This window comes from Nanorana parkeri, unplaced genomic scaffold (assembly GCF_000935625.1).
Source record: "Nanorana parkeri isolate BGI_ZX_2015 unplaced genomic scaffold, ASM93562v1 scaffold534, whole genome shotgun sequence".
NCBI classification, from domain to species: domain Eukaryota; kingdom Metazoa; phylum Chordata; class Amphibia; order Anura; family Dicroglossidae; genus Nanorana; species Nanorana parkeri.
The window spans coordinates 211,208-230,640 of NW_017306802.1; the positions used below are offsets into that span (position 1 = coordinate 211,208).

At 38.9% G+C, this 19,433-nt stretch overlaps 1 protein-coding gene across 1 annotated transcript in view; it reads left to right on the forward strand.

Moving 5' to 3' along the window:
• CCDC141 (coiled-coil domain containing 141) overlaps positions 1–19,433 on the forward strand; it is a 116,659-nt gene that overhangs the window by 37,950 nt on the left and 59,276 nt on the right. Inside the window, exons 6-7 of the mRNA XM_018561613.1 lie at positions 3,592–3,711; positions 15,183–15,377. Coding sequence (XP_018417115.1) covers positions 3,592–3,711; positions 15,183–15,377 — 315 coding nt within the window. The remainder of the gene's footprint in view (positions 1–3,591; positions 3,712–15,182; positions 15,378–19,433) is intronic.

Sequence of the window (19,433 nt, forward strand, 5' to 3'; positions counted from 1 at the left end):
CATATGTCTTACAGTCTACTGTATGTTTTTAATATATGTATAAAATTATTGTTATATCATTAAACCATTAAAATATGAATAATGATTGATCTAATAATAATGTGAGGACTGTGGGTTATCTAAAGAGATTTTTTAAATGTTTTCTTTTTTTTAGTCCTGACCAGCATAAACAAAATAAGAAAATGTATACAGAGCCACAATACATACCCATTAAGGCAGTACTAAATCCTTAAGAAAATGTTGAGAGGTAGGGACTTAACGTGAGTCTTCTGCCAAAAACTCTTTTACATTTACCCTAGGAACTGATTTATCTTACTCTGGTACTTCCAATGAACACTGTCATCGTCAATGTCACCGAGTGTTAGTGAATCTAGAACTATAACTGTCAGGATCTGCCACACCACTGAAACAGGACACCATTTTAAAACTGTGCTATGGTGGACCATTTTAAAATGGCCATTGGACACTGGTTTATCCAAGCCAGGGAGTGCATTGGATTATTTTCCAGACAGTATAGTGATTTTTTACATTACATTAACTCTCCCCTTTCTGATTTAGGCCAAGCTATGACTGTTAGGAGGAAAGGCTATCCCCTGACGGTTATGTCTTCTTACATGAGGTCTTTGGAGCTTCCATCCACAGGTTCCTCAAAGCACATACAAGCGTTTTTGTTCTTTTTAAGTAAGACTTGGATTATGACTTGCATCTCAAACTTTTTAACTAAGACCAAGGGGATTTTTTTGTTTTGTAATCAAACATGTGGTTAAAAAACTTTAATAAGTATTTAGAAATAATAATAATACTTATAATTATAAAATAGTAATTTTATAATAACAAACAAAATTGACTTCTATGTTAGTTCCTACACATGCAAACTGTAACCAATGCCAACAGTTTGCAGCTTTGAAAATAATGTTTTTCTTCTATATAGAGCATGAGGACCTTGAAATTTCTAGCACAAAACATGGAGTAACTGACTGCATTATGTAAATTTGTCATCCCTGCGTATGGCAAAGATGCGGATGTTTCTTGCAAGATCACAGACACAAGCCTAGTTTACAGGGGCAGTTACAAACTATGGATATTTTATATGCAAAAAAAGTGTTGTTCAAATATGCACTTAATCATACGAGTATGGATAATTTACCCTGGCGATATCGAGCACTGGGGCACTAACAGCTAATAAACACATTTCTGCTTTTTGGATTTAGTTTTTTGAGACAAGTTTCCTAGAAGCTGTTACATCTAATGTGATCATAGAAATATATTTTATTTAAAGTGTATGTCTGGGCAAAATACAAATATCATATACAGTACAGCTCTGCAATACAAGCACATTTCCACATGTTTTATCACATTGAAAATTATACCTGTGCTGTGCTGAAATTCCAAGCAGTGTTATCAGCCATTCTAGTCCTCCCCTTGGGCTATAGGGGCTATAGAATACCTTACCTTTTTGTAGATAAGGAGGTGTTCTGTAGTCTAGCTAAAGGGAACCGGCAGGACACTGCTTGCTATTCCACTGCATTGGAGGCACTGTGCTGTCAGCTCAAACAAAAAGTTAGGAGCACACTGGATTAAAGTATAAACCTTTTTAGATTGATTTTTTTATGTGTTTCTTTTTATTTTAAGCTGTTTATAAATACACCCTAAAAGTCTGTAGGGAAACAATTCGCTGAGCCATTCAGCCCGCAAAATTGCGTTTCCACTTGTTCTGTGTGAATGGAGGCAAAAACAAATGTTATTAGTATACTTTATTTCCAGGTCAAATATAATCCCAGGAAAATACCGCATAATGTCCACTAGATGGAGATTAGGATCTTAGGAAATAATGTGGTACTTTCCTGATATTACGTTTGACCTGGAAATAAAATATACCAATAACGTTAGTTTTTGCCTCCATTTGTACAGAACAAATGTACATGCAATTTTACAGGATGAATAGCTCTGCCATTTGCAATTCTCTATACACACATCCGTTAGTCTCTTATTTAACCACTTGAAGGCCAAGGTGTTTAACCCCCTTCCTGTCCAGGCCATTTTTCAGTATTCAGTGCTAAGGGACTTTGACATTTATTCAGTCATGCAACACTGTATCGAAATTAATTTTATATAATGTTTTGGGGACAGATATAAGCTTTTTTTGGTGGTATTTAATCACCACTAGGTTTTTTATTTTTTACTATATTTAAAAAAAAAGTACTGACAATTTTGAAAAAAAAGAAACTGTTTTCCCTACATTATGTTATGAAACATTTATTACCCAATTATTTAAAATAAAATGTAAAAAAACTCTTCAGCAGCATCTCTGGCTACAGCAGCCGGAGAAATGTCAGGCTGAAAGCGAAAGTGATGTAATTCATATCACTTCCACAATCAGTGATCGTAGGGGGGATTAGCCGGCGGAAGTGTGCTAATCTGCCTCCGATCCAGCCATGCCAGTCTCAGGCCTGCACGGAGGACATCAGAGCCCGGGACAACACACTTCTCCACACCATACAAGCGATCGCCCATCTATAGAGCCGCCCGAATGCTTATGTGTAACCAGCTTACTTGTATGTAACAAACACTTGTATGCATTAAACTTTCCTGCTCTTGCATGAGACACTCCTCAGACCCATTCAGTTGAGTGTGTACATCTCGGATCTCAGGGGGCAATTTTGGAGCAACAGGTACTTTTATAAAAAAGCATTTAAGGTGGAGCTTTGGGCAAACCACAAAATACACAGTCATTCACACACATCTACTACCTTGTACGACCTGGCAAGTGATACACATATTTCCAAATTCAGCAACCAAAATGTCTGTGCTACCTCTCCTCATGCAGTTTGATCAGCGCACAATAAATCAGCATCATCACACTAAACTATTAGAAGTAAAATATTCCTGGAAATAAGTAATTACCTTCACTATAGTATCACAATAATGACTAGCCAAACCTTAGAGAGGTAAAACAGTAAACATATAGGGGTGGATTACCAAAGGCAAATAGGCTGTTCACTTTGCAAGGAATTTTTACTTTGCAAGGGAATTTTCCCTTAATCAGTGAATATGGTGAAAATTCACTTTCCAAAGAATACTTTGCAAAAAAAACATTCATTTTTTTCCTTGAGCATGATTGCAGACAGCGGGGCTTCACCTCATTCACAAAGCTAAGGGAAAACTTCCTTGCAAAGTGAATAGCCTATTTGCCTTTAGTAAATAAAAGTTTTGATCTAGGGACTAAAATAAAGAATTTATACTCTGATCCTCGGTCCTGCTTGGCTGCTAGACCAGTCCGCAGCCTCTTTTTCCCCAGGCTAACAGTCTAAGGATCTGTGACATTATCACATCTAATGCAGCTGCTTTGGTGTTGATATTTTTGTTCTATTCCATTTAAATTCTATCCCAGGCAGCTCCCGACCTACCAGGAACAGCAATCAATACAAAGTTAAAACAGCTCCTGGGTGTACCTAACCCATTATAACCATGGATCATTTTCCTTTATATTAGTTTTTGTTTAGTTTTGTGTTTTATATATGTTTAATAATTGTATAATTAGGACACTAGCTACTTGCAAAAAACTGATGGCATTTTTTATTTTTTCTGTAGGTTATGTGTTGGTTAAGAAAGCATATAGATTTATATTTGGCAAACCTCCAGCTAGGGGCATCTCTGACAGAGAATGAGGAACTGCTTCACAAACACAAACAACTTGTTCATAATTCCACGGTAAGAAAACAACGCCACTTTTTTTCATTTATACACGCACACGGTCATACCTAGCTTGCACCAGTTCATCAAGCAGTGTTTACTTGGTTCTAAAATGATTGTTTGCAGATATACCAAATACATAATGTGAGAATTAGATTCACATTGGAACGTTTAGCTATGCAGTTCATTTATCAACCTGAACTGTTGTGGAATCAACTGACAATTTAAGATGAGCTGCTTGACATTTCATGTCTCAGGTTTAAAGTTTGCCCCACTGGTGACAGCTGATTAGCTGACAAGAGAACCAGGGAGAGTGCACAGCAGTGTCATAGTCCATATACAGGCCAAAGGCCCTGGCAGACTGTAGACAGGTGTAGTTGAGGCAGAGCCTGAAAATCAATGCTGGAATCCAGAAGGAGGAGAACCAGGAGACCAGCAGAATCAAAACCAGGATAAATGGTCATGATGCAGAATGGCTGTAAACACAAGGCAGGGTCCAGGTGTCTAAGTGGGAACACCCGTGAACTGAGCAAAATATGAATATAGCGCCTGATGACATCACAGGGGTTTTGAAGTTATATTTTCTCAGCTTCCAACAGTTGGTGCATAAAAGCAGAAAGAAACAGTGCAGGAGCACAGGAAGAAGTGTTAAACATAAACAGCCATCAGTGACTACATACCACATAGATTCTCTTGGCGGTGCCGGCACTCAGTGTGAGTCAAAGCACAGCATGTGCTCTGACAGCCCTCACTGAGCGATGGCTGAAAGAAAGGATTAGTAAGGTCTGAACCAGGCCAAGGCGCAGACCGTACTAATCCCCTACTGGCTCACCAGGGAATGTACTCCCTCCCTGCAAATAATTAAAGCAGGTTAAGTGGGCTCCTTTTATTTTAGTAAGGTGTGAGTGTGTGTGTATATGTGTATTTCTGTGTGTGTGATTGGTTGTGTGTAATATTGTGTATTATTGTGTGTGTGTGTGTGTATTTCTGTGTGTGTGTTTCTGTATGTGTGTGGGTGTGTGTGTGTGTATTTCTGTGCGTGTGTATATTTCTGTATGTGTGTTTGGGTGTGTGTGTATTATTGTGTATTTCTGGGTGTGTGTTTGGGGTGTGTGTACAGGTATATTATTGTGTATTAGTGTGTGTATTTCTGTGTGTCTATTTCTATTTGTGTGTGTATTATTGTGTATTCATGTGTGTGTATTTCTCTGTGTGTGTATTATTGTATGTATATAAGTGTGTGTGTATTTCTGTGTGTGTGTGTGGGGGGGGGGGGGGGGGGGGGACTGTGTGTGTGTGTGTATTTCTGTGTGTGAGTGAATGTGTGAACCTGTTGGTCCTCTGTGATTAAAATTAAAACCTGTGGAGTTTTCTAAAAAAACACACATCTATTGACACTGCACACATATACACATGTATACATACTGATGAAGCACACAGAAACATTATTGACACACATACCGACATCACTCACAGAAATCCTGAAAATACACACACACACAAATCAAAAACATACAGTATAATGACATTGCATACATAGAAACCATAACAAATATGTATACTGACATAACAAACATGTAACATTATAAACACACGCAGACATGAACACTGGTACCGTATATACAGTAGTTATATTTTGTTTTCAAGTATGAAATGTTATGACATTTGGCAATTGGAAGAAGAAAATTCGTCCAGTGGTCCCCAAGTGATTTGAGTTTTACACCCCTGTTCTACGTGGATCATTATATTCAAATTACACATCCGGTAAGGATCCTTTCACAGGGCTGATCAGGAGAGGATCCGTCAACATCATCGTGATCACAGCAGTATGGAGCAGATGTTACCGTTGTGACATCCGTGTCTGTACAGTTTTTTCCTCCATCTTGCAATGGAAGAAAAAACTGCAATTGCCGGACCCCATGTTGGTCTTTGGGGAATCAGATGTAAAGCCAACTGTTTAGTCCTGTCAGAATCAGCATGTTTACAGTGTATAATCAAAACATTTCTCTTTGTAGCAACTGGTAGAGTTGATTATCCCTTCTTCATAAGACAATACGCAATCACTGTAGTGTATTAAGTGTATGGAGGCGTAAGTCTCTAGGCTGACTTTCAGAATTAATAAACAGTTAAATCTATAAAGAATAAACCAAGGCAACTGGAATCGCTATATTTTTCTTGAAGATATTTCACTGGTCATCCGACTAGCTTTTTCAATTCAGAGTGACTGTACAAAAATGATCTGGGAATACATACAGTATAGTGGATGTTGCTCCAATCAACATAATCTGTTTATCATAACCAGCATGGGGTCAGAGACCTCATGGAGGTAAGAGGTGTTGATTGCATTTGCATGATTGGTGCTAGCAGGTGTTATTAGGTTGCCCAGCTGGAAAGAGTAGGAAATGGTTAATCAGTTTTTTTGTTGTTGTTGTATTCTTTGGGAGAGTTCACTTCATGTCTTGGAAAAGCAACACGTGAGAGCAAATCTCTACAAAGTAATGGGAATTCCCTTCTTAAGGTGCCCATACACGGCACGATTCTCGTATGAGAATCGGGGGAAATCCCGCGATCGTACGAGAATCGTGCAGTATGAATGAAGATGTGCGACCGTTTCTACTGTAAGGTCGCACGTCTTTTGTCTAAGGAGCATGCTAGAAAACCAGCCGAAAATCTTGCGATTTTCGGCTGGTTTGAATGATGCTCGGGAGACAAATGCCGAACGGGCTGGTGTGCGTACGCCCGTTCAGCATTGCGGTCATCAGAAGCCTGCCCCTCAGATGGGCAGATGGTGCGTTTTTTAAATTACTTTACAACCATCGCAAGACTAAAGTCTTGCGATGGTTGTAAAGTGTATGGACACCTTTAGACAGCTGTCTTTGGAACAGGTGTCCCCATTGAAAGATTGACCCACAACTATTGTTTAGGGTGGAAACAACAACATTTTGGATTTTCCTTCACTTTCTGTCACCAGAACAAAAAGTCACAATAGTCACCAGGACAAAAAGAGAGGTGAATCAGGACACAAATGGCAGTAAAACTTGACCTGAGTACTAATCCTTCCCTACTCTATCAGAAACTAAAAAACGTTTTGTCTGTACATTAGACATGTGCATTCGGATTCAGACAAACCTGCAAATCAACTAAATTCAGTTGATTTGGCGGTTCCTCAGAATAAACTGCAGAATGAGCGGCAGGCACATCGGCCACCGGAGCGTTCTGCACATGCGCGCCGCCATTTTGGAGTATAAATTGGTTTACACCAAGATGGCGACACCCGAACATGCGGGCGCCGACATCTTGGTGTATACCAAGATGCACTCCAAAATGGCGACGCGCATGCGCAGAACGTGCCGGCCGCCAATATGACCGCCACTCGTTCTGCAGTTTATTGTGCGGTTTCGGATTCAGAGGCTCGTTGCCTCCGAATCCGAAATATCATTAAAATTAGTTTCCTTTGACGAAATGAATTTTGTCAATTTCCGAAACAATTTTTTTTGCCATGCACATGTCTATTGTACATACACTTTAAGGTTGGATTTGCTGTTAGCGACGGGTAAAACAGCAACAAACTGCGGTGACGGGTAAAACAAATTATAATACACAGAGGAAAAATATAACCCTATAGAACAGCAGAGTCTGTATAGCTGTATGTAATATAAAGTCACATTACCAAAAAAGTAATTATTATTATAATAATATGTGGCGGCCTCCCACTCAAAGAAAAATGTAACAAACTAAATTTATATATCACACTAACTTACTCATACGTGTGTTGAAATCAAGTAAATGCGGGTAGTTTATTTTCTTTACTGACTTAATATACTATCAGATTTAAATATTTATATCCATTTTTAAAAATAGCATATTTGGATTAACATAATATTACCTTATCATTTTATGCTTCAATATTCCCACATGACACATTTAGCAGTTAAAAAAAATCTAAATATGACATCAATGAAATAGAGAATGTAGTAGCAATGCAATGGAAGATTGCTAAGGGCAAAATATATTTGATTGATGCCTGCTTAGTTTTTTTTTTTTATTTGTAATTCAGGCCAAGATTGTGTGTCTGTGCTGCCATCTACTGGCTACATTACACAGGAGCAGGCTTAAGGCGATCATAGTGATTGTAGCCATAGTCAACTGCGTTGTTACAGAAACAGGCTAAAAGTTTACTATTGCAGGTAATAATCAGACATGCTGAGCTTTCTGAGATGAGAGAGGAGCACTGCTTTAGACAAAAGTATGTAGGCAAAGAACACATTCCGCCAGGCCCCCAGTTATTTAAAACAGATACAATGAATACACAAAAAATGACACACAAAAAACCTCAAAAGAACCTTTTCTGCCACTACTGCTCCTTTATACTAGTTTTCTAAAAAACTAATTCAATCAGTTATAGGTTGGACGAAAGGTTTAATGTAGCGGAGCAAATTTTGCAACTTAAAATGCATTTGAAGAAGCTTTGGGGCATGTAAAACCCTTACTGTTATGCTTTGGCACCTCCTACATTGTTTTATTCTTTCACATCGTGTATTGTATCCTTTGAAACTTCAATAAATACTACATGCTAAAAAAAATAAATAATGCATTTGTCATTAACTGTTCTCTAGCTTGTAAAGGCTACGCTTCCTTATATAAATGTACAGCAGAATACTTCAGGAAATATTATACCTGAAATCCTTACTAAAATGTTCAATACCAAGGTTATATAATCTTTTATTGAATTACTAAGGTATGGCCCGCAGTAGACATAATGTGGTCCCTTGAAAACATATTCTACTCCGTTTGACTTGCTGTTTCATATATAAGTATGTCTGTCTTATCATTCTTCTTATAAGGTTAACATTCATGAGCTACATACTAATACTGTGACAGTGACACTAAACCTATACACTGAGTCACTACTCTGAAACTACTATGCAACACAGAAGACAAGGTGAGGCTGCTTTCATCAGAGCCTAATCACACAGGCACTTTACTAAACAGCTCTGCCACAGAAATTCACAGAAATATTTGTGTAAGCCAGGGTCCTTCTTTAACTTTATATAAAAGTCCACCCTCTATATTGTTCACTTATTTTCAGACACTATAAAGAAAGCTAGAAACGCTGCTCAGTAAAAACTAGACATGTAAGCTTTGGAAAAATTTGGTTCAGTTGGGTTCGTATATATGTCGGGATTCGGATCCGAAATTCAATTCGGTTTGGGTGTCGGATTCAGACGAAATCCGAATTTTTGTTAGTTTTGGATATGTTTATGAATATTCGGCGCAAATACCACAGAAAACCATATACAGATATTAATACTAAAGCTGAAGCTCCTAGACCCGAATGGCATTTGGGAGTCCGAATTTCTGAATACCATTTGGGAGCTCCAGAAAGCAACACTGGTCTGGGAGCCATATTAAAGCTGAGGCGTCCAGACCATTCGTGAGATTTCGAAAGCTATTCGGAAATTCAGACTCCATTCGGGTCTTGGAGCATTAGTTTTAGTATTATGTATATACAGTATAAGTAGTATTCTATAATACAAACAAATATTCGTAGCGACAACATTGTGACCCATATATACATATAACTAAACCTGAGGCTCCCAGGCCCGAATGGCATTCAGGAGCTCCCAAATGCAATTTGAAAATCCGGACTCAGACCCTTTTGGATGCATTAAACCGAAAAAAACATCTGATTGGGCTGAAAAGTCACATGTCCGATTCAATTTTGTTTTTGAACACAATTTGGACGGGATACGAAATCCAGAAATGAAAATCCGGATTTGGGCACATTCGGATGCATTGGGATTCAAAAATTCGGGTGTGTCCGAATGTCCGAATTTTGATTGGGAACGAAACTAAGCGAATGGCACATGTCTAGTGAAAACATGACCAAATATACTGCTGTGAGCAGCAATACTAAAATAAATGAATGATACCATTGCTATGTTTAAACCGAAACTTTATGAGCATTTACTACTGAGTTTATACAGAACACTCAATTTGCACAAATCATGCTGGGATTTGTAATATGAAAGCCCAGCACTGCCCCTATACTGGCAGTCTGTTTTTTTGCACTATTACGTTATATTTTAAAGACACAAGCTCCAGGCTGGTCATTAAGATGCTGGCTTTAATTCCTACTGTGTCACTGTCTAAATTCTCATTCTACATGCTGGTCTCGATCACTAACTGTATAGTGAAGCCAGGATTAAGATGACAGACCTAAGTCAGCAAGAACAGCCTCTATGTTATACTTAGCACAGGCTTCCTTTGAGGTAATGCCATCTCTGCAAGTAGAGGAGAGGCATGTGTCTATTCTCAGACCCATTTAAATCTATGTATTGGACAGCATTGACCTGAAAGGAAGAGCATTCTCTAAGCATACGATGCCGTCTGGGGGCTGTGAGCTGTAAATGTGACATATTCATATGTAATATGTCATATTTACCTAATTAAAAAAAAGAAATAAAAAATACAATTTTTATTACTAACAAAAAGAAAATATAATTAAACATTACAGATTTCCTTTAAGTGATTTGACTTTCTTCTGAGTCTGACTACATACACATGAACTCTTATACCTTTATATACATTGCTCACTAACCAGAAAAAAGGTCACTTACACAGCCATTAGTAAATCAAAGCATGAAGCATGGCAGACAATGGCTTTATACTGCCCTGCTAGTCAGTGTGCACCAGCTATAACTAATGTGTTTATTCACCTCCCATGCATGGAAGAGTTAATGCCAATGAAGAATGTTAGCCAAAGGCTGTTAAGAGATACAGTCAAACATGAGATTGACATCTTCTCTTTTTTAAATGATACACAAGATAAGAAACCTTTTAGTTAATACAGGGCAGTTTGGAATATAGCAGATTTTAGCCTTGTTTTATACATATAGCAGTGTTAAGGAAAAAAAAAAGTAAAGTAAAAGTTAAAAAAAGGGCCCATCACTCAAAATGAATTCATCAATCAAGGAGGAAATTGATAAGTTTTATCACCTATTATCTTTTTTCCCCCCAGTAATCAAGTGGTGAGATTCCTTTACAAAGTTCCAAGCTCTGCCATTATCCCTGCTATGGTGTCTCACACCTTCTGCTCCATTCCAATTTAATGCAAAATAAGAGTAAGGGAGTTATTCACTAAAGAGATGAAGGATCCAGCCGTAGCTTCAGCTGATCCTTTGGCTCTCTTCGGCCGCCTCTGCCCTTCGGTTCAGTCGAACCGAAGGGCTGTTGAGCTCTGCCCAGTCTGCTAGAAGACTCTGGCAGGTGGCGGTCAATAGGAAACACTTGGGCGGAGCTAGCTGTTACTACTAACTCTGCCCAATTATTTAGATTTTGCCGGCCTCTTTGCTGGCGTTATTTTTTATTATTGTTCATTTTCTCTTTTTTTTTCTTTTCTTTAAACTATTTTAATTTTTTTTAAATCGTCCTACATTTTAAAACTTTTTTTAACTTTTCTTTTTCTTAAAAAAAAAAATTATTTCACTTATTTTCTATTCTGCTTGGTACCTCGGAGGTACAGAGCAGAATAGCCGACCTGAATGCTGCTCAGTGGCATTCAGCTATTCGCTTACTGCCATTCCGCCCCTATGAGAATAGGGGCGAACAGCAGCGATCGGTTGAGGCGAACTGTTGGATCGGTTGAGTCGAACTCCTTCTGCACTTCGGCTCAGTCGAACATTCACAGCATGTTTGGCTGACTGAAGGTAGCCGATGTACGGCTGATTTTAGCCATTGTACGGCTGAAATCAGCCGTACAAGCCAGAAGTGAATAGCCGAACAGCATTCGGCGCACATTACTTCGGCTGGGTTATTCACTCGGCTGCCTATAGATTATCTGCAGATTTTCTTTAATCAGGTGGAAACAGAGAACAGACGGAGACGGAGAACAGATTTCTCCATCTACGCTAAAGTGTGTGGATGGAGGAATCTCCCACTGGGCCAAGTATCTTACAAGTTGGCCTCGCTGGCTCTCAAAATACCTGAACAATGGATGCATCCAATCAGATTGTTCAGGTATTTTGAGAGCCAGCGGGGCCGACTAGCAAGATACTGAAGCTTGGCCCAGTGGGAGATTTCACCATTCACACAGTTTAGGAATCTGTTGCACTTTTTCCATCTGACCATAGAAAATCTGCAGATAATCTATAGGTGTATGGCCAGCTTTATGGTCATGGCTGATGGACAGAGCTGGCAACACATGTGCAAAGATCTCTAAACTAAAGTAACAAAATAATAAGAATCCAACAAGTTATTCTACCCTAACAATGTTTACTCCAAGAGGAAATACTAGTGTTTTTTTGGTCTTCTTCAACTTACTGGGGTTGAAGTCTTTCCCTTCATTTATACTTGTCTCCCATTATAAAAAGGAACTCTAAGATTTAAAGAAGAACTCCAGGACAAAATTTTACTAACCCTTGCAATGGGGCTACCTGCGCATAGCAAGGGCTAACTGCTCATTTTTGTCTAGGTTAAAAAAAGGTTAGACCCACCCAATGCTCTGAGCCGGCATGCTCTTAGAACAGTCCTTCCAGCCTCTCTTCCTCTCCGCTGCAGCAGTATAATGTCCCACAAATCATCATGTCTATGAACAGTGTATAAACATGAGGAAGCTGAGAAAGATTCCAATGCTGCAGTGGGGGAGGAGACTGGCTGGAGGGAGAGCTGTGACAGAGGATTGAGTGAGTATAACTTTGTTATTTTTTGTTTTTTGTTATATATTTTGTTTTTTTAGCACCTATACAAAAACCAGCACTTAGCCCTTCCAGTGAAGGGTGGGGGGGTGTAGAGGTACCCCCACTGCAAGCGTTAAGAAAACCCTTGGGGGGCAGGGGTGAAGGTAGCCCCACTGCAAGGGTTAAGAAAAAGCTCTGAGGAAGGGGTATATTCCCCGAAACGCATCAGCTAGCAAGGCAGCTTTGTGTGGGGTCTGCCTTGTACCATTCATTCAGTGATTACCATGTGAGTAGTATTTTATGTCAGCTTGTATGTTCATTGATTAATAAACTGTATTACACGAGGACAAGGCGCTGTCTGTTTGTTTGTTTTAAGAAAAGGTTTACCTAGAGCTCTCCTGTAACAAAATGATCTCTTACTTACCTGATCTTTGATTCCGCCTAGATGCTAGACCAGTCCGCACAGCCTTTTCTACCCTGGGCTCTGGTGGTCTAAGCCCCACTTATGTAATCAGGTCCAATGCAGTCCATTCACCTGCACTAGATGCATTGGATGCGAGAGGTCTCTGAGGGGCATGCCACAGCTGAAGTAGAGGGGAAGAGAGGTGAATATGAGCAGTTATCCTTAGCAGTGTGGGGGTAGCCCCTCTGCAAGGGTGATTTTGTTAGTAGCTGGAGATCCTCTTTATAAGAATAGTTAGCAAAGTCTAATACTGATAAGTTTCATGAAAAGTAAAGTTAAAATGAAAGATTTTATTTGAAAAAAACAAGCCTCGGGAACTACATCACTCAAAGGACTGCTAGGTATTTCAACATTATGCACAGCTACAAACAAGAAATCTATGTGTGTGAGTGAGTGTGCAGCTATTTTCACAGCTTCTGGAGAAAGCAGACATTTTCAAATGCCTCATCAGATAAATGAGCTGATTTCCAGAGGTAAATGCACATTATAAAGCTCAATCTTGAGAGATTACCACAGAGATAAGAGAAGATAATGGGGTAGCCTGAGGAGATGCCAGGTGTACTGCAAGTACACTGTCTATAACATGGTGTTAATAGGCACACAACGTCACAATGAAAAGTTCACTGCAGGCTGACTTGGCTTTTCTCACCTGAGTTATCCACTTTTATGCTCATCTCTTAAAAAGACAAGGACTACACCCAAAGTGAATTTCGAAAAACCAAGGCACAATTGCACGTCCACAGCAAACCAGCTCTTTGACCTTGTAACAGCACTGCCGGCACAACACAATGATGGCATCACTGTATGTGGGCGGGGGGGGAATCTGGAGCAGATGTCCATAGTAACCAATCAGCTCTCTCTTATGTTTGTTCAGTTCAACTTTCAAAATAAAAGATAGAAGCGGATTGGTTGCCATACACAGCTGCTCCAGTCTTATTCCATTCCACTCTAGTATCTAGAGCAGACAAAATCTAGAGCAGCTGTGCATGAAAACCAATGCTAACGCTGATTTGTTGCCACGGGCAACTGCTTTAGATTTTATCTGCTCCAGTTTTGATACATTCTCATCATTGTATGTATTTTGAAGCTGCATATTTATGACCTCAGTTTGATATCATTAATGGCATTATGAGGCTTTCAGTGGTCTAACAGTTCAGAGCGGGGTTCAACAGGAATACTATGGTTCTCTATTGCACACAATATAGAAAAAGGGAATCCAGGGCACTCACGGCAAATCAATCTTCTTTATTGCATCAAAAAAAATTAACAAAGATTAAAAACAATAAACTAAATTGTTCGTTAAAGAAGAACTCGAGGCAAAACTTTATTAACCCTTGCAGTGGGGCTACTCCTACACTGCCACCGTTAACTACTCAACTGTTCATTTTTATCTAAATGCTAAAAAAAGTTATACTCACTCGAACCACTGAGACGGCTCCTTGCTTTTCAGTCTCTGAAACCTCTCTCCTCCTCTATACTGCAACAATGGAATGTTCCTCAGCACCCTCTCATCTATACACTGTGTATAGAACGTTATGATTTACGGTGCCTTAGACTGCTGCAGAGGAAGGGGAGAGGGGCTGCAAGGGCTGGCCTAAGAGCAAGCCAGCTCCTTGGTTCAGGTGAGTATAACGTTTTATTTTAGCACCTAGACAAAAATGAGCAAGGGTTAATAAAAGCTTTGCCTGGAGTTCATCTTTAAGCTAGGCCTGTAGAAAAAAACAAGCACACACACATCACTAAATATGCTTGTGAACATGTACATAATTACTTCTATTGAATTAAAATACACTTTTTACGAGGTAGAGATTGTGCCTTCCAGACTTTGGCCTATAACAACTCTAAAGCATCTCAGTGACAACTGTGAGGCAGACCATGAACATGGATAAACATTGTACACTCCATTATTACAGCAGAATAAAGTGCAAGCAAGATGTTACAAACTCGCTATGCTACATTAACCAATCAGATTTCAGTTAAATTGTTGACAGATCGAGTTAAAATGTCTTCTGTTTACTTCCTGTGTGTTTCACATGGAATATCTTTATTGCACTTTGTGTTGCTTTACTGATAAAGTCTCAGTAATGATTAAGAAAAAACCTAAAGGAAATGTTTATGTATTGCCTGTAGCCGCCTCTAATTCCAAATGACATGTGTTAGTGCAGGCTAGAAGATGAAAGCAAACGGCTGGTTATCAGCAACAACACACATTTTCTTTCCCCCAGCAAAGTACATTCCCATAACAATGCATGCAAGAATGTAAATATCTGCAATACAGGTGTTTTGACTGGAGTTCTGCTTTAATTGTGTTGCGTTAGCTGTTTATCTTCTTTTTCTCCATTTGATAGGAATGGAATTCAACAGTAGACAATCTAAAAACAGAGGCCAACAGATTATCTGATGAAAAAGACTGTGGAGACATTGAGAAACTGAACAACTCCAATCAAAAATTAATGGCAGTATATACTGAGTTCTGGGAACTGATGGATCGGAGACAAGAAATTTTACTGGAAGCCAATGACTTTTTCAAGTGTGTTAACAAGGTAAGCAAATAGCAAGAGAGTAAATTCTACAATTTTCATGGCATTCAGTTCCACTAATGGAAATGCTTTTAGTTGATTTTTAGTTAGGTAGTTTAAGCAAAGATTGAACTAAGCAATTTAAAATAAAAAATTCAGCCATACATGTAGTCAGTCTTTTAATGATTAGAAGTTCATGCAGTTGGGATGAAAATTCAGCATGCAATGTAAAAATAAACCAGTCATGTAATGGCTACAACCTGGCCACAAACAGTCAATAGTTTACTAAAAAGTAGCTGTGTGAATAGTTACATAGTTACATAGTTAGTCAGGTTGAAAAAAGACACATGTCGATCGAGTTCAACCTATAGAGATATGGAAGAAAAAAAAAGCCTATGGCCCCAATTACCCACTGTTGATCCAGAGGAAGGCAAAACAAACCCTATAAAGCATGGTTCAATTTGCTCCAACAGGGGAAAAAAATTCCTTCCTGATCCCATAAGGCAATCGGATATTCCCTGGATCAACAATCTCTGATGCTTAATATACCTATAAGAACTCAATATCCAGTAATATTCTGTGCATTTAGGAATACATCCAGATTTTTTTTTTAAAACTATTAACTCAGCTAGCTAGAACTAGCTCCTGGGGGAGACTATTCCAAGAATCCTTTCCATATGCAAAGGTTAAACCTCTTTTCCTCCTTGTCCTTTGCAGTGACCTTAAAGTGAATAATTTGGCACCAAGCTCACTATATGGACCATTTATGTATTTATACATGGTGATCATGTCCCCCCTTAATCGCCTCTTCCACAGAGAGAACAAATTGAGGTCAGCTAATCTTTCCTCCTAACTGAGCTCCTCCATGCCTCTTATGAGTTTAGTCATCCCTTCGGCTGCACTTTCTCCAGTTCCACAACATCCTTATTGTGAACTGTTACCCAAAACTGAACTGTAACTAGAAAATGTAGCAAATTAAATCATTTCTAACTGTTCATATAAAAAATCTGGCCAAACCATTTATTGTTTGGGATATACAGAAAAAGGGTCGCAAACCTTATTAATAGGGGCACAAGCAACTGCAAAAACACCCTTTTTATTAAAGGGAGTAAAGGATTATATCAATATAAATCATTGTCATTGGAATTTGATCTGCTTATTTCCTTAACTTAGTTAAAATATGTCAAGCAGGTTTCTTGATATGTATCTCAAATAATAAAATCCAATGAAATGCACCATTGATATGCACTCTGCACTATGCAGATTTATTAAAGGCAAATACATGGGATGTTCACTTTGCAAGGGATTTTCCTTTAGCTCAGTTAATGTGGTTAGAATTCATGTTGCAAGAATACTCCATCACATGCAACTAAAATAAAGAAAACCTGGTAATCTTGCTCACACATGATTGGATGATGGAAGTCAGCAGAGCTTCACCTCATTCAGTGAATCATCAGCTTTATATCAAACTCCCTGTCACCTTCTGGTATGTGGGTAAACCATTGTTCGTATTGTCACCAAAAAAAACATTGATCTGCCAGTCCTCTGATCTTATGATGTAGCCTGGCGGAGGTTCTCCTCATTTGTGGATGAAGTGTAGCTTGGCTTTGGGGCAACCTTGGACACCCACACACAAGCATGGTGCACAAGTGAAAACCCAGTTGAAAACGTTTTGTTATGAATAGAAGGAAAGAGTCGAAAACCACCAATGTGGACACAGAAAAAACATACCATACTGTATGTAACTACTCTTCTGGGCATTGTGTTGTTTAACGACTATCACAAAAAATTGATTTTCCTACATATTTACATGCAAGCCAAGCTGTCCAGCAAAGTACCAGTGATTCGGACAACTATGAGGTCTATTCACAAAAGGCTGAAGAGTTTGGAGAAGACAGGAGAAGGGAACAATCTAGGCCAAAATAGCTGAACTAGAAAGTGAGCTGAATTAGAGAATTTTTCAAAATCAGCTATTTTGGCCTAGATTGTTCACTTCTCCTTCCTTCTCCAAACTCTTCACCCTTTTGTGAATAACCCTGTTAATGTCTGATACACCATACTAGAGACTTTAGTGAATAGACCCCTATATCTTTATATACTGACAGACCTTTTAAGCACTAAGCAGAGCAGATTTCAATTATTTTATATCAATAAATACATTATACATTTTCCCCACTGTGGGAAAGAAGTTTAATAAGTGCCCAACATCTGTCAACATTAGCTCAGAGAGTATTGTTTGTAAATTGTAACAATAATACTAACAACAGCATAAAAAAGCACAGCTAAAATAAACCAGTGCACTACAACGCGTATCTCCTGGAGATGGTGCTCTTGCATGACTTATGTCAAACCAAGGCTATCCGGTGACTATCCAGTGAGTTTGTCTTCCATAAAGTGTGTAATTTATGTGGCTCATCAGTAAAATCCTTCTTATAGTCCACTGTATAGTGCCTCCTGGGAAATACGGAGAATGTAGTTGAAGATGGGGCTTCCGAGCATTATTGTCATATCAACACGTGTAAATGTATGCCCCATTTGTACTTATAACTTGCAGTGAATTGTAAAACAAAGCAAAAATCTTTTTGAAAGAAAAAAATCCTTCTTATAGTACAAAAGCTAGTTTCCAAATATGACTTGTACTCTGTATAAAGTTTTGTCTTTGTCATTGTAGATGTCCTTACAGTGATAAAAATTCAAATGGAATCTTAAATATGAAAATTTTGTATAGACTAGAATTCATTTCTGTATCCTTTGCACCGAATATCCTAGAATACATCTTGCAGCTGGCAGAAATGAGTTTAGGGATCTTCAGGAGTTTGGGTACACGGGTAAATGTGTACCCAAAAAATCTGAACACATCTTTAGCTGTGTACACTGTATACTGACCGCATGCGCATTGCTGTCAGAATACCGGAACATTGCTTGCCAATCCATGTGTACCCAGCTATAGATACTGTGATTTTGGCCCTGGCTCTCTTTAGTTTGGGACTCTTATGTTTGGACGCATAGGGCATCACTCTGTTAGTATAGGTATTAATTTGTTTTCGGGGTTAAACAGGGTTTATCTGTTATCAATCAACTTTTTGTTTGCTCTAAAGAACTCTGGACAAAACTTTTATTAACCCTTGAACTGGGGCTACCCCTGCACTGCAAGGGTTAAATGCTCATTTTTGTCTAGGTGCTAAAAAAAGTTGTACTCACTTGAAGCGCTGAGCCAGCTCCTTGCTTTTCTGGTCTCTGAAGCCTATCTCCTCCTGTGCTGCAGAATTGGAATGTTCCTCAGCATCCTCACATCTATACACTGTGGCTAGAACGTGATGATTTATGGGACCTTAAACAGCTGCAGAGGAGGGGGGAGAGAGGCTGTAAGGACCAGCCTTAAGAACAAGCTAGATCCATGGCTCAGTTGAGTATACATTTTTTTTTAGCACTTAAACAAAAATGAACAGTTAGCGCTTGCAGTGTGGGGGTAGCCCCAGTGCAAGGGTTAATAAAAGTTATGCCTGGAGTTCTTCTTTAAGTTGATTTTGCATTCTCATAAAAGTCTGTAGGAATGCAAAACCGTATTGAAGCAGGTAAAAAAAACTGGTCAGAAGGTGATCAACTGCCAGTCAGAAGGGGGCCAACGATTTCTGAATGATCTCAAAAGTGTCTCTGTTGTCAGATTGATGCCATTGACAACAGAGATAAGATTAGGAGGAAGCATAGGGTAAAGTGTTAGGTTAAGAGTTAATGGTTAAACGGTTCAATTTTGAAGTGTATGTTGTCCCTAAAAATGAACTTCTGTTTGTTGTGCCCTTTGGTCTGTGAAATATACATTAGAAAGTTTTTTTGTTATATCTGTTTGATAGAAAAATGGCGGTCAATCAGAAATGGCAGAACTCCAGTGAACTTTTAACTTACTGTAGCTAGTTGATAGTACTGCACTGAACTCTATTATCACCCCTCCCTGACTTCTCTCTGTGGACTACAGACCACCTTTCCCCACTGTCATAGAGATGAGAAAAGAGAAGGTGTGTTCTGTGCTCCTTCATATAGTACAGTGAGTAAGCATTCTCACTCTAAGATAGGGTTGCTACC